Source organism: Oryza glaberrima, chromosome 3 (assembly GCF_000147395.1).
Source record: "Oryza glaberrima chromosome 3, OglaRS2, whole genome shotgun sequence".
NCBI lineage: Eukaryota > Viridiplantae > Streptophyta > Magnoliopsida > Poales > Poaceae > Oryza > Oryza glaberrima.
In genome coordinates, this window is record NC_068328.1 from 7,754,491 (window position 1) to 7,767,889 (window position 13,399).

General features: G+C 41.3%; 1 protein-coding gene across 1 annotated transcript; it reads right to left on the minus strand.

Moving 5' to 3' along the window:
* Positions 1-3,907: 3,907 nt before the first annotated feature.
* LOC127766073 (protein TPR3) lies at positions 3,908-12,958 on the minus strand. The gene is made up of 27 exons (XM_052291100.1): positions 12,691-12,958; positions 12,401-12,603; positions 12,122-12,301; positions 11,920-12,033; positions 11,632-11,790; positions 10,765-10,942; positions 10,560-10,680; positions 10,341-10,456; positions 10,054-10,207; positions 9,857-9,966; positions 9,694-9,763; positions 9,553-9,626; positions 9,318-9,413; positions 9,134-9,229; positions 8,919-9,046; positions 8,594-8,828; positions 8,323-8,487; positions 8,145-8,246; positions 7,893-8,039; positions 6,557-6,667; positions 6,248-6,424; positions 6,047-6,175; positions 5,860-5,955; positions 5,589-5,777; positions 5,347-5,513; positions 4,519-4,787; positions 3,908-4,188 (listed from the first exon to the last, which is right to left on the minus strand). Exons 2-26 carry the CDS (start codon positions 12,478-12,480, stop codon positions 4,580-4,582), a joined length of 3,402 nt encoding a protein of 1,133 aa, XP_052147060.1. The 5' UTR covers positions 12,481-12,603; positions 12,691-12,958; the 3' UTR covers positions 3,908-4,188; positions 4,519-4,579.
* Between the last annotated feature and the right edge of the window lie 441 nt (positions 12,959-13,399).

Here is a 13,399-nt window from a genome sequence, read left to right on the forward strand (position 1 = left end):
TTTTCCATTATACTTAGTACAGAAATATTTTTCTACTATATTCAATGAAATTGGCACCCTGCCCGATTCGTTAAAAAAAATTGATAATAAGCTACGTTGCATTAGTAAACGTCGATTTCAACTGATGAAACGGAGACCCATTGGCAAAAAGTCAAGACTAATTTTGAGTGGATGAGGCGTCTTTCGGCGACAGACAAGAGATGACTAAAGCTCAACCTGCCGGTTGATGTGTCCGGCAAAAGTTACATTACACCACGGAAATCGATTGATGGAGGGTGATTTCATGCCATCTGATAGCCTGTTACAGTCACATGTGTATAGTGCATGATATGTTTCTGCATTCATATGTCCAAAATACACTCTGCTCCTGAGTGGTTACATTACCTTGTTTGTTTTCTACTCCTACGTATTTTAGCTAGCACAGTGATGCGCAGAGATTCTCGACAGTAGACGACTGCCCAAATTTCCATCCAATGCAACAATTCCAGGAGGCTAGAAATTGAAGCAGATTCCTTCCTCTGAGATGTGTGATTGCTGCCAAAAATTAAGGGGGGGAGGGGGGAGGGATCTCAAGCGTCAACAAGTGAACTTATGCCAATTGAGATTGTCAATCCATCAACAATGGTGTGACGTTATCGTCTGAGAGAGTGCCACGTGCTGGTGTCAGCAATCAAGTTCACATAGACGATTGTTCTAAGTTTGATCAAACAACACGATGCATAATTTTTTTTGTAGAAGTAAATACGAGCACCTCACCTTAGAACAAAACGACGGCGATTCCGATGAACATTTTTACAACTTGGCGCGCCAAAATTGCCCACCTATTTTGACCAAACCAACCGTACTATCTCTATCCCATAAAAACCTAATTCTAAATTTGAATCTGGACACACACTGAATTAGGTATTTTATAGGACGGAGGAAGTACATCACAGAACTTAGCGCCGGCATAGAAGTTTGGGCCATGACCCTAAGATCTCAAGCCATTTCCAGCACATAGGACTTGTTCAGATTGTAGCCAAAATAAATCTTATCAAATTTGTATTTACCAAGATTTGGCCACGAACTAAATGTAGACATTTTTTAGCAACTTTGCCAAAAAAAATGGTATGGTTGAAAATGGCATCAAAGTGAACAGGCCCATAATCAGTTGATAATTACCCTAACCATTCCGTTTTTTTTCATTTTTTTATTTTTTTCTGACTATCTCGTTACTTAACACGTCGCCGCCTTGCGATTAAGGCTCCTTGCGAGCGTGTTTGCGACCGGAAAATTAATTCGTACTCCAGCTCACTGGCCACCAGTTTTGTGAATCTTTACATGTCAATTCCTCTGTTTTCGTTGAAACGCAACGTTCCTCTCCGTCATGATCGCGAGGCCGCCGTGAAAGCTTCCCCAGGTGCCGGACTGTAAAAGAGGAAAACTTGCTGCTCCAGCAGCAGCAGCAGCAGCCACTGCTGCAATTGTTATTCATCCAAAGTGGGAGTAGAGCAGCCAGATCCTGCCACTGCAATTTTTGTCCTCCACGATGGACGAATCATCAATGAGGAGAATTACTGTAGGTAATGGGTGGAGTACTCCCCCCACCTCGAAAGTACTAGTACTAGAGTAAGAATTTTAGCAGAAATTAAGGTTAAAGTTAAAATTCAATGAAATCCTTATATTTTGTTACAGGTGGGATGGAGAAATAGACTGAGAAATAAAATGATACTCTCTTTGTTTCTAAATGCTACACACATGGCATAATATACACGTTCATGACATAACAAAAGGTATAAGAAAGCCGCATATTTATTTGTTCCTAGTATTTTAGGTTCTGAATTTCTAGGCCTGATGAATAACTCCATTAATTAAACCCCCCCCCCCCCCTAAAAATAGAAGCGGCGTACAGTCATATCAAACATTGTCTCTCTAAGTTTAAACTTACTATATATATGGGCTTGCCTATGATGTGGGAGTAGCATTGCGTCGGACCAAGTCATAGTGTAGCCTCACGCCGTCCGCAGTTCAGTGGTGTTCCACTGTTTCAGTCGTTCGTTGATCGGATGAGTGAGTCAAAATGTATAGTAGGATTGTTCTAAGTAGTCGATTGAGATACATACTACATGGTATCCGTGGCACACTTTCAAAAATATGATTTCCTTAAGAACTTGCTACATCAGCATAGTTTAGATAACCTTTTCTAGGTTATACTCCCTCCGTCCTATAAAAACAAATCTAATACTGGATGTGATATATTCTAATACTACAATATATTCTAATAATACGAGTCTGGACATGCTCCTGTTGAGGGAGTATGTATTTAATCCATCTATATGTTCAATTTTATTTTATCCATAATCTATCCATCATTCAGTTTGAAAGTGACCTAACTTTTCTTTTGAAGTACTGCATCAAATTATCTTGATTCTCCCAGCCGTGGATGATTAATTTCAAGATATTGAGTTGATGGACCCGGTTGTCTTCATACTTCCAAATTGCTAAAGCTATATTTCGTGCAAATGCTTTCTATATATATATTTTTTAAATAAACAAAACTGTTTTGAAAATTTATAACAATTATACCACCGTCTCACCCAAAATGGGATGGAAGGAGTAGTACTTAACTAATCAGCTGCTAACATTCTACTCCTTCGTCTCATTAAAAAAACTAATCTAATATCAGATGTAACACATCTTAATACTATAAATTTAAACAAAAGATTCGCAGTATTATAATGTGTTATAATATTGGTTACTATGTTTGGTTTTATTGTGATGGTAGGAGTAAAGTAATGAACTCAGCCGTACTCACGCCAACTCCACTCTAAGGCTGTGTTTAGATCTAAAGTTTGGATCTAAATTCAGTCATTTTCCATCATATCAACCTGTCATACACACACAAATTTTCAATCACATCATCTCCAATTTCAACTAAAATACAAACTTTACGCTGAACTAAACACAGCCTAACTCCACCTCTCCTGCGTCGACCGTACACAGGACTGTCCCCCGTGAACGTACGGTCATCTAGCGGATGGCCACATGACCACCTGGGCAGCTTCGCATTTGCTGCGTAGTAGTGCGTGTACGAGGGCGATAAACAGAACGCGACGCCCAAGTACCAGTACTACCACTGCACGTACTAGTACGCTGTACCACACTGGTCACATGTACTGATCCAACCAGTGCAGGGCAGTGCAGCAGCTGGGCTAGCTGCCCCCAGCTATGGCGATCCACCGACCATGTCTCTCCCTGGCATTCAGCCATGCATGCCAAAACACCATCCAGTCCTTTGCATCCCTTTCCCCAGCGAGAGCGTCTCTGATCTGGCTGCCCTGCCCGCCCAGTGCGTGCGTGCGTGCAACGACGACCCCGACGCCGACGCGGCAGTGGGCTCGATCGCTTTCAAATCTTTCCCTGCCTGCCTAGCGATCGCCTCTCCTTTTGTTCGCCGATGTACATATTTCCGGCGATACATACGTGGTACGAACGTACTACGCAGGCCACGGCCTTATCCTTTGCTGCCGAAAGCTGTGCAAGAATTGAAGGGCGGCAGCTAGCACGCAGCAAACCTAAGTGACAAGGAGTAGTACGTGAAGGTACATATGGTAGTGATAGCTTTGTCAGAGTTTCCTGCTTTGGCCGGCGATGAAACGGCACGCTGCAAAAGCGGCTGATGCTCCGTTGTTTCGCTGGCATGGCACGGCAGTATGTCAACATGTACTGCAGCATAGAGAAACCATAACCCATGCGCGTAAAATCTCCCCCCAGCAATTTTAAGGCAAAGGCTCAAATAGCAATTGAATCTAGCAAAGTGGATATGTAAAGGTCGAGCTGCATTGTGCCACCGTGCTACGCAAGTGGCACGACTGGATGAAACAGCGCAAGACATGCATCAAGAGAACAGAGATGAACGCAAACGATAGGAGCAGCAATTTACTTTCTAGTTGTGAATAAAAGGTGATAATAAGTTCAGACAAATTGTTGCTACAGCTTAAGCTACTTGCAAACATCTTTTTTCACAGCACGACAGACAGCAAAATTAAATACTAGGACTAACTCTTCCCTCACTTAATACAGATAACAGTGAGACATATAAGCAACAAATGAACTGCTGTTAAGCTTGTCTTTTTATTCCGTCCGTTCATCGACTACCCCTTGGAACCAGCTCTACGGAAGGGAAGTTGTAAGAGTGAAGTGCATCGTCTGCATAATAAAAGAGGGGTCAGGCTGAAAAAGGTGAGGTTTGGATATCAGCTAATGTCAACCAAAATGTGTGCATCCTCAACTAAAGAAAAGGAGAACATATATTATTCTTCATGCGTGCAAAAACACTTCTCAGGAATCCAGTAGATATTTTTGTGGTAAATTAATCAAACTAATCATGGAGTGGTAAATTTATCACACTAATCATTGCAAGTGATGCATTATGATTGTTCTATATATCATGTCTCAACAGAGCAGCGAATATGTGACTTTTGTTGCTTTTGTTAACTTTGTAAGAAGGCCCGGTGAATTAACTTGTAAGAAGGATACCTTGGTTAGTGAATTTGTACCGTGCAAGTACAAAAAATGTAACACTTCAAACTCCTCATCATTATCTTTCTGGTTGATCAGAACTTGATGCTCCATTAGGAGGTGTGGACAAAGCGCTGGTTGATCCATTCTCTGCTGGTGGAGGATTTCCCCATTTTCTCTCAGATTCCAAGGGTTCCAATACATAAACACCACCATCAGTCAGGCCTAGAGCAAACTGATTTGCTTCCGAAGGATGTGCCGCCACAACGACAGGATAAACATTTGAGCTAGGAAACAAGGAACATATAATGGTTAATAACTTGTCTGTTAAAAATAAGTTTGAACAAAAGAAACATTGGCTGAGCAAACAAAGATAATATGCACTTTTCCTCCAAAAACTTCTTTTTCAGTTCAGCAGTCCCATTGGACATGTATTAATGCACTCAATAAATATATTAGCCAATCAAATGCTGAAAAATAAGCCAAAAAAATTGAAAGATAATTACGACATCTCTCATCCCCTAGGATTGGTTGACACAACTATTTATTGTAAAGATCTGGTTGCTTAAGGTAAATTTCATCGAAGTCCAATTAGTCTTATTGATTTATTGCAGCTATTCTGTCTATGTGTGTTCGTAGTTGATACCCCAAGTACTGTTTTCAATTACCTCGACTCTATATATTTTCTTAGTTTCTTAGCATAATATGCTAGTGCACTGACTAAACTAACGAGATTGATTGAGAACAGCAAGACAAAATGTTTTCAGAAGCAAGAGTACCAATTTAATCCAGTAAGTTAGAATATATAAAGGATATATTGTGTCCTGTTGAGTTTTTGTAGAATACCTGATATTCTGAGGAAGATAGGATGCTGGAAGAATTCGACATTGGAGTCTCAAACTCGATGCATTAAATATGCAAACAGTGGCATCCAGAAAGCTTGCATAAATCAATTGACTATCGCAGGAGAACATGGCATGCGTTATTGGAGAAGAGTTCTCACGGACAGGCCACTGAAAGTAAAGTTAAGGTGAGTAATGAAATAGCCTTTGTAGTTAACTTGAACTGCACGTGAAGAGAGAATTTACCTGCTTCACGGGTTCTAATTTTGTAGTTTCATATATGGCAATCTGGGTCTCATGCACAACAAGAAAGTGCAATTGATCCTGATGGAACTGAACACGTGTGTCTAAGATTATAGATGATGGACGACTTGATGGTATCTGTAACATTCTGCTCTTTAATTTATCCCACCCATCTGTGCTCCACACACATATCTACAAGGAGGAAAAGTATAAACAGTAAAGACAAACAGAAGTGGCTTGCTCTATGGTGTGAGTTGATAGTTCAGTAAATAACCTGCGCATCAGCTCCAGAAGAGACTAACACATTTAATACATTTGAAAAAGCAAGTCCAGTAATTTTCTTAGAGTGCCCTCGAAGTTTGCTTTTGACCTGTGCAAAGAATCAAAAAAAAAAATTGATTGAATCTTGTTCCATTTTTTATAAGAATAACGCAGAGCAATGCCATTAGATGTGCTAATACCTCATCAATTCGAACATTGTAGATTTGGATGGTTGAGTCATCCATTCCAATTGCTATAATGTTGTTATCTTGAGGGTGGAAAGCAAGAAACGTTGCCGCCGGCGGCGGAGGCATAAAAGTTGTCATCGTCTGCAGTCACCATATGATTAAAGTTCAATTTCTACATAAGAGACAAACAATAGAAATAAACTTGTAACTAACCTTAAAAGTCATCATGTTGAACAGAGATATTTTCCCTCCAGATGCAGACATGACATATGAATCATTCTTTGACAAAGCAAAGCAATGGACAGCTTCTTCAGGGTTGTCAGTTATGTCATTAGTCATGAGGATGCCGCTTGGAGGTTGCCATAATTGAGGAGAAACACTTGCAGTAGCCTAGAAGAGTCAATAGCAAACATAAAAAGTTAGTAACAATCATATGCACAAATTGTTTGCCCCTGGACCTGGTATACAGAGCAGGTAGGTAAAACTGAGCATATTTATGTGCGTAAATAATCCAGATTTAACCTTTCCACTTGAGTTTCGGTCATTGCGAGGCCATTTCCAGAGCAGATGAACAGCATTTGAAGCTAAAGCCAAGATAGCGACACCAGAATTTGTGTAAATAAGTCTTGAAATCTGCAGTTCAAAACAAATAAGATCTATGGAAACCCTTACAGATAAAAACCAGCAGTTGGTACTTGGATGTGGATCAGAAGAATCTCAAGAATGCTAGTCAAAATGTGAGGTGACAAAACATTTCATTCTATTGGGCAAGCATCATTCACGGAAACAGTCAGTGGCTTTAGTTCAATTAACAATCATACTCTGCAATAGGGGTGGGCACTCGGTTTTTCGGTTTAATAGGGTCGGTCTTTTAGGTTTTTTATATAACTCGGTTTATGTAAAATACTAACTGACGGTAGCTATGGAAAAATAAAAACTGAGCTTTCCAATACTGATTAATGTCAGTTCGGGTTTATCAGCTTTCGGTTTTTACCGAAGAATGCCGCGCTCAACGAGGACCTACGCACACGCAGCCATGGAGCTCGCTCGATGATGACGACATGCCTCTGATCTTCCACCGTCCAACCACTAATCACCAAAGCTGCTTAATCGTCCAGCACAAGCTCCAGGAGCGCTAGTCGCCAACCCCTGCTGCGCTCGGCCGCGACGGCGAGCAGCACGACCACACGAATCCCACACGACCCCACGCACAAATTAGGGATATGGGGAAAAGTTAATGGGCCTTGTGTAGTTGGGCCAGGAGGGAGACACACACAGATCGGTTTTCTCGGTAGTTCGGTTTATGGCAGATGAAGACTGAAGAAAAAACCGCACACCAAATGATGTAAAAAATCAAACCGAGCAAGCAAGCAGCCGAAGACCGAAGAAACCGCCAATTCGGCTCGGTTCGGTTCGGTCTACGGTTTTCGGTGTTTTTATGCCCACCCCTACTCTGCAATAAATCAAATAATATTAGCTATGGAAACTTGTCAAAACATATGGTGTTTGTTCTATACACACTAAGGCTGTGTTCGGCAGACACAGTTGGGAACTAATCCTTGGTGCACGCAAAACAAAGCAGCTCATTAGCGTATGATTAATTAAGTATTAGCTTTTTAAAAAAAATGGATTAATATGATTTTTTGAAGCAACTTTCCTATTGAAAACTTTTGTAAACAAAATGCACCATTTAATAGTTTGAAAAGCGTGTGCACGGAAAAAGAGGGAGATGAGTTGGGAAAGGAGAGGAAAGAACTCAGCCTAAAAAATTACTTAATAATGTACTACAAAGTATTAATTTTATAGAACCACTGAGACAGTTACACTGCAGATTGCAACAAGAGGGATAAAGTATCACCTTGCTTGTCCTCATATTATCTGTTAATTTCAATGATCTGCACTGACTTGACTCGGTTATCTCCATAAGTTTCCAGACTTTTGATTTATCCAATGGCTCATCAGCTATTCTAGGCTTTACATCAACCAAGCTTCGGCTATCCCCATTCTGTAGAATTTTTCCAAGAATGTACAAGTTAGTTGGGTCACTATAGAAGGTTTTCTGATAGAAAGAGAAAGATCAATAGGAAAGGAATTGTGAATATGGTCAAACCAGTGCAGTTATTGCCGGTGGAGCAGCATTTCCTGAACTAGTCCCGGCAGCAGCAGCTGACGCCGCCGCAGCAGCAGCAGCAGTCAATGGATTCATTAGGGGCTGCACCAAGATGGATCTATTGGGTCAAGCTTGCAAAAATATTTAGTTGTAATTTTAAATGGTCACAAGAACTTACCTTTGTTACAGTCTCAGACGCACTCCGAGAAGCATCAAATGAACGATTTTCCAATGTGCGCAGCAACCGTACTCCATCAGCATTTGCTAAGATCTTGATACCATTTTCATGGGTAGAAACAGCCAGCAGAGTACCTTCCTTGTTGAATCGGACCCGTGGACTTGCCTAATAATTGCATGCTAGGTTAGATTAAGATGGAAATTTCCTTACTCATTTCATTTGAACCAATCACCATTTACCAAAGTATCTACAGATAAAGGAAAACACTCACAGGAAGACCACCATCGGCATCAATGGTAGTCAGAAGACTTGTGTTGTCCATGTCCCATATCTTAATCAAGAATTCATCTCCAGCAGCCAAAAACCTGTTCCGTGTGGTATCAAATTGGACAACACCCATCGATCGCTTGCGAAATCCCTGGTAAGTTCTCTTGACAGCTCCTTCACTTTCATTCCATTCCACTAGATGTGATTCGCCATCCTTGCTAGTCCCACAAGAAAATAACCTACTCACAAGGGCAAAAAGAATCAGTGAAAACAAAGACAAAAACCCAGTTACCCACATGAATCATGCTAACAAAGAAATAATTATGAACCTTGAACCATCTGCACTATATGCCATTGTTGTGCACCAATGTCCTGGCGCATCATAGTCAACTCTGGATCCCAAATTATCATATAGCCAAGCCTTTATCTTTCCATCCAAAGCAGTTGAGAAGATGAACTGCACGAAGAAAAATAACAACAGGTAAGGAAAAGTAGCCTCCAATAGTTAATATTGATCGTTATAGCATAAAAACTGCAGGTGCACCTGAATATTTTCCTTATAATGTGGACAAACAGAGTAAACAGGAGCTTCATGACCTTCAAATGTAAATTGCTTTGCTCCACTAGTGGCCTCCCAGACCTAGAATATGGTGCCCATAAAACTTAGCACTTCTGGGTTAAACAAAGAGACTTTCAGTCCCAGAACTCATGCAATCACAGAAACTCACCTTAATTGTCTTGTCATCTCCGCAGGTTATTATACATAGCTGCTTATTTGGATGGGCAAATGCAATGTCATTTACACCACCGACATGCGCATCAATCTAGTTAAGAAAAGAGGGATTAATCAAATTCAGGAATCAGATTAGACGATTATACAATAAGAAACTAATACCAATTAGGAAGGAAGAACTTCCTGTCAAAACAAAAAAGGAAAGAAGAACAACGAATATGCATTCATACCTCCAAGTGCTGCCTGATATCATCACCGCCATGGTATGAATAGATCTGTACAATATGCCTTGAATAAGCAACACCTGTTAAAAAGAGACATTAGAAACTGTGGGTAGAGGATAGAAAAGGCACAAGTCCACATCATCTTACCAAACAAGGTTCCATCAGGACTCCATATTATGCGGTTAACTGAGACAGTAGGGTCTTTGACAAGTGATGCCTATTGAAGAATTTACAATTTTACATGGTCATAGTTAGATTGAGGCTAATAAAGAGCAACAAAAACTCAAATAACATAGTATAACGGACAAACCTGGAGGGCCATTGAGCATTTTGTAAGATCCCAAACCTTGAAGTTTCTTAAAACAAGTCGTTCCTTGGTACCGACATCCCATAATCCAATGTCACCAACATTGGTACCAACTAAAATATAAGCAGTGTATATGAGAAGCTATGGAAGGGGCAAAATTTGATTTATCATGAGAAAGCAACAAGAATTTAAGAACTGACCAAGAAGGAGAGTTTGCTGAACTGGATGGAAGTCCATGCTCATTGGAGTTGATCCTTGGCTCAATGTCCGTGCAACATTTTTATGAAAATCATCTTGCGGGTAACTATGACTCTGTGGATATGTCACAGGTAACATATTCACTGGAAGATTCACCTGCAAAATTAGATCATTATAGTTACAATCAAGTATATATGTCAATAATGATTAGGCAAAATGCAATGGTATTATAAAGTGTCAGCGTACACTAGAAATAGCAAAATGTATTTCAAAGAGATGTGACAAATACCTCCTCAGACATCCCAACTGGTCTCGTTCTCTTGGAGACGTGATCAGAATCTCCTGATGGATAATCCATAGAAGGATTGGCAGTTGTTGGTGTTCTAGGATGTTTTAATATAGCAGCTACAAGATTTAAAAGAAGAATGCCATGAATCAACAGACTATGTGTGCTGTTTCCAATTTACACCACTTAATAATAGTTTGTAACAGTAATAAGAATAGGTACCAGGATTTGTAGGAGTACCAAATCCAATAGCTCCACCAGACACAGCAGGATGTGTTACTGCTGGAGGGTTTGACATCCAGCCAGCCAGAGGTGGGACAGGTGTAGGTGCAGGTTGAAATGGCTGAAAAAGGGAATGGAACCGATTTCAAAACAACCGTGTCCTTCACATAAACATGAAGCATCCAAATATGCTAAAAGGACTTACCGCGTGAGCACCCAATGGGGGGAAACCTCCAGGTTTTGGTATAGATCCAAGTAATGGATTGTTTGCTGGCGATGGAGCACGAGCACCATTTGGTTGTCCACAAGAATGATCAACAAACAGAGTCTTGATATCAGGGTTAGGTCTAGGATTTTTGCAAAGCTGGTGCTGCCAGTTTAAGCTGCAACATATTATAAAAAAGTCAAAGGTCCATGCATTATCCCTCCTCCACATTAAAAATTTTAAACATATGATAAATCAAAAGTATACAGCATGGTGCTGTGAAGTTATCCCTAGAACTTAGAATCAGCAAGCACTAATTCTGAGTTCTGACAACCTACCAAGTAGACACCCAAATCTTACAGATAATAAATAGTGATAAGTAATTCGCAACATATAAAGAAAACAGTACAGATAAACCACACGATGGTGTGTGACGTGAGTAAATCATTAGATAATTTTCCGTTTTCAACTTCAAGCTCTATATGTCTATCCAATATCCCAGAAAATGAATAATGCAACAGAAGATTTAAAATTTGGTATTTATACCATATATGTCATAAAAAGAAATCTTCATTAGGATGAGTGTCATAAATGAGCCGTATTGCTCATTTAGTTCAAGCTAAATATAGCAGGTTATCTTTGCTAAACAAGAAGCAGTGATTTAAATAAACTTGAGAAAAAAATTGTGGGTCCTGTGGAACAAAGTAGTTGGCTTATAAACTATAACATTATCACTGGAACTGTCAGGAGCTGACATGAGTTAAAGTCCTCTCATGAGATGTACTTATGTAACCAGCTGTATTGCAAGAAACAAAATTCCAGATGATTGAATGTAAGGGGAAGCCGTGTTTCTCCATCATGTGCTACCTCTGGTTTATAAGTGTCCGCAATCTGGAGCTCTTCAGATTTGGAAACTGAAGCTTGTCACGGAACAAGGGATTAGCTTCAATCAGCTTCTTTAGTTCAACAAGCATTATTGCTCTGGCAGATTTTGTATCACCGTATTTGGAGAGTTGCTCATTTTCCCTATCAAGACAAAATAAAAAACCATAGACTGAGCAACCAAGTAATAGTTACAGCCACAAAATTAATGGCCATGCTCTAATGTACATAAATAAAGTGTCAGACTACCATTTTGGTACATTACATTCATACCTAAAGTTTTCCAACGTCAAAAGCTGTGTGATCTCCTTAAACAACTCCTCGTTAAAGGACGCGAAGACCTTCAGGTCCTTGACCAAGATTTCAACCGCCTTCGAACGATCATGCCTGCAGAGCAGCAAACAAACCCAGTTAGCAACGCTTTCCACTCCAGCACCTAAAATTCCTGTAGGGACATGTTCCCTCCCACACTTACTTATCAAGGGCCTCAAGATACTTCTGTTTGCGGATCTCAAAGAATATCTTCATCGAGTAGCGGTTGTCATCAACCTTGGTAAAGCCACCGAGGTAGCGCTCAACCTCATCCCAATTCCCATTGATCACCTCGTCTTCGAAGTACTTCATGTTGAAGTAGAACCCAGACTCCTGCTCAAGCCTGAACAACAGCGCCGGAACCCCAACTGAGTTAAACAAACGCTAGACAGACACATGTGATAATTTCACCCCTTTTTTCAGCCTAGATTGAAACACTCACTTGTGAACAGTCTCCTTGAACTTCTCCTCATCGAGGAACTGCAGGATGAGGAATACCAGCTCCCGGCTCAGCGACGACATCCTCCCCTCCACCGCCGCACCCACCCACCCACGCGGCGGATGCGCCTCTGCTCAAAAGCCTCAAACCCTACCCTATTCTACAGGTCACAGAAAACGACCCGACCCCGTCCCGCACGGCGCACACTGCGGAAGAAGGAGAACAAGAAGGCCGGTTAGGGCTTCAGCGACACGAATCAGCGCGAAATGGATCCGAGCGAGTTAGGGCTTTACCACCACGGAAGAGATCAGCTCGCGTGGATCTCCCCTCACCCCCCTCCCCACCCCCCCCTCCCCGCCGCTCCGCTCAGCTCCACGTCGGCCCGGTAGAAGGGAGAGGCGGCGCCGCTTCGCTCGTCGACGGAGGTGGGGGCGGCCGCCGGCGAAGATCGAGGGCCCGGCGGCGGCTCCGGATTTGCCTCGATCGCTTTGCGAGGAGAGAGAGAGAGGAACGAGGGCGAGCCTGAAGGAGGATGAGACTGAGCGAGGGGTAGTATGGTAAGTCAACAATTTAGAAATGGGGGAGCCCTGAATTTTCCTATTTATAATAGGCGGGGGAAAATTTTCTTATCGGGAAAGGAAACAGTAATACACGCCCAGATAGAGAACGGACAAATCGCAGGCGCAGCGAAGAATGAACGGATCACTGGAAAACCTTAATAAATGTGGTGGATGGCTATTGTACATGTGCCTTTTTAAAACAAGTGATACAATGATACGAAATTAAACGTTTCCAACAATTGAAAGCGGACGAAACGATCCGACACTCTGGTAGTATTAATGCGTTACACGTGACGTTGTACTCGTTATTATACTTATACCCTATGTGTGTCCGAAAACCTTATTTGTCTCGAACACGAAATTTATTATAGCACCTAGAAAGAAGAGAAATCACAAGAGTAGTAGTATCACCTTGTAAACGTGAAGAGTATGTCAAAAATGA

What these genes read in the sequence shown, in the direction of transcription:
- LOC127766073 (XM_052291100.1), bottom strand. Translation starts at nt 12,480, where the DNA reads ATGTCGTCGCTGAGCCGGGAGCTGGTATTCCTCATCCTGCAGTTCCTC. An exon ending in TATAGTGCAGATGGTTCAAG is followed by an intron (nt 8,829 to 8,918) that starts GTTCATAATTAT and finishes CCTTGTGAGTAG; the next exon opens with GTTATTTTCTTGTGGGACTA. An exon ending in ATGCCGATGGTGGTCTTCCT is followed by an intron (nt 8,488 to 8,593) that starts GTGAGTGTTTTC and finishes TGCAATTATTAG; the next exon opens with GCAAGTCCACGGGTCCGATT.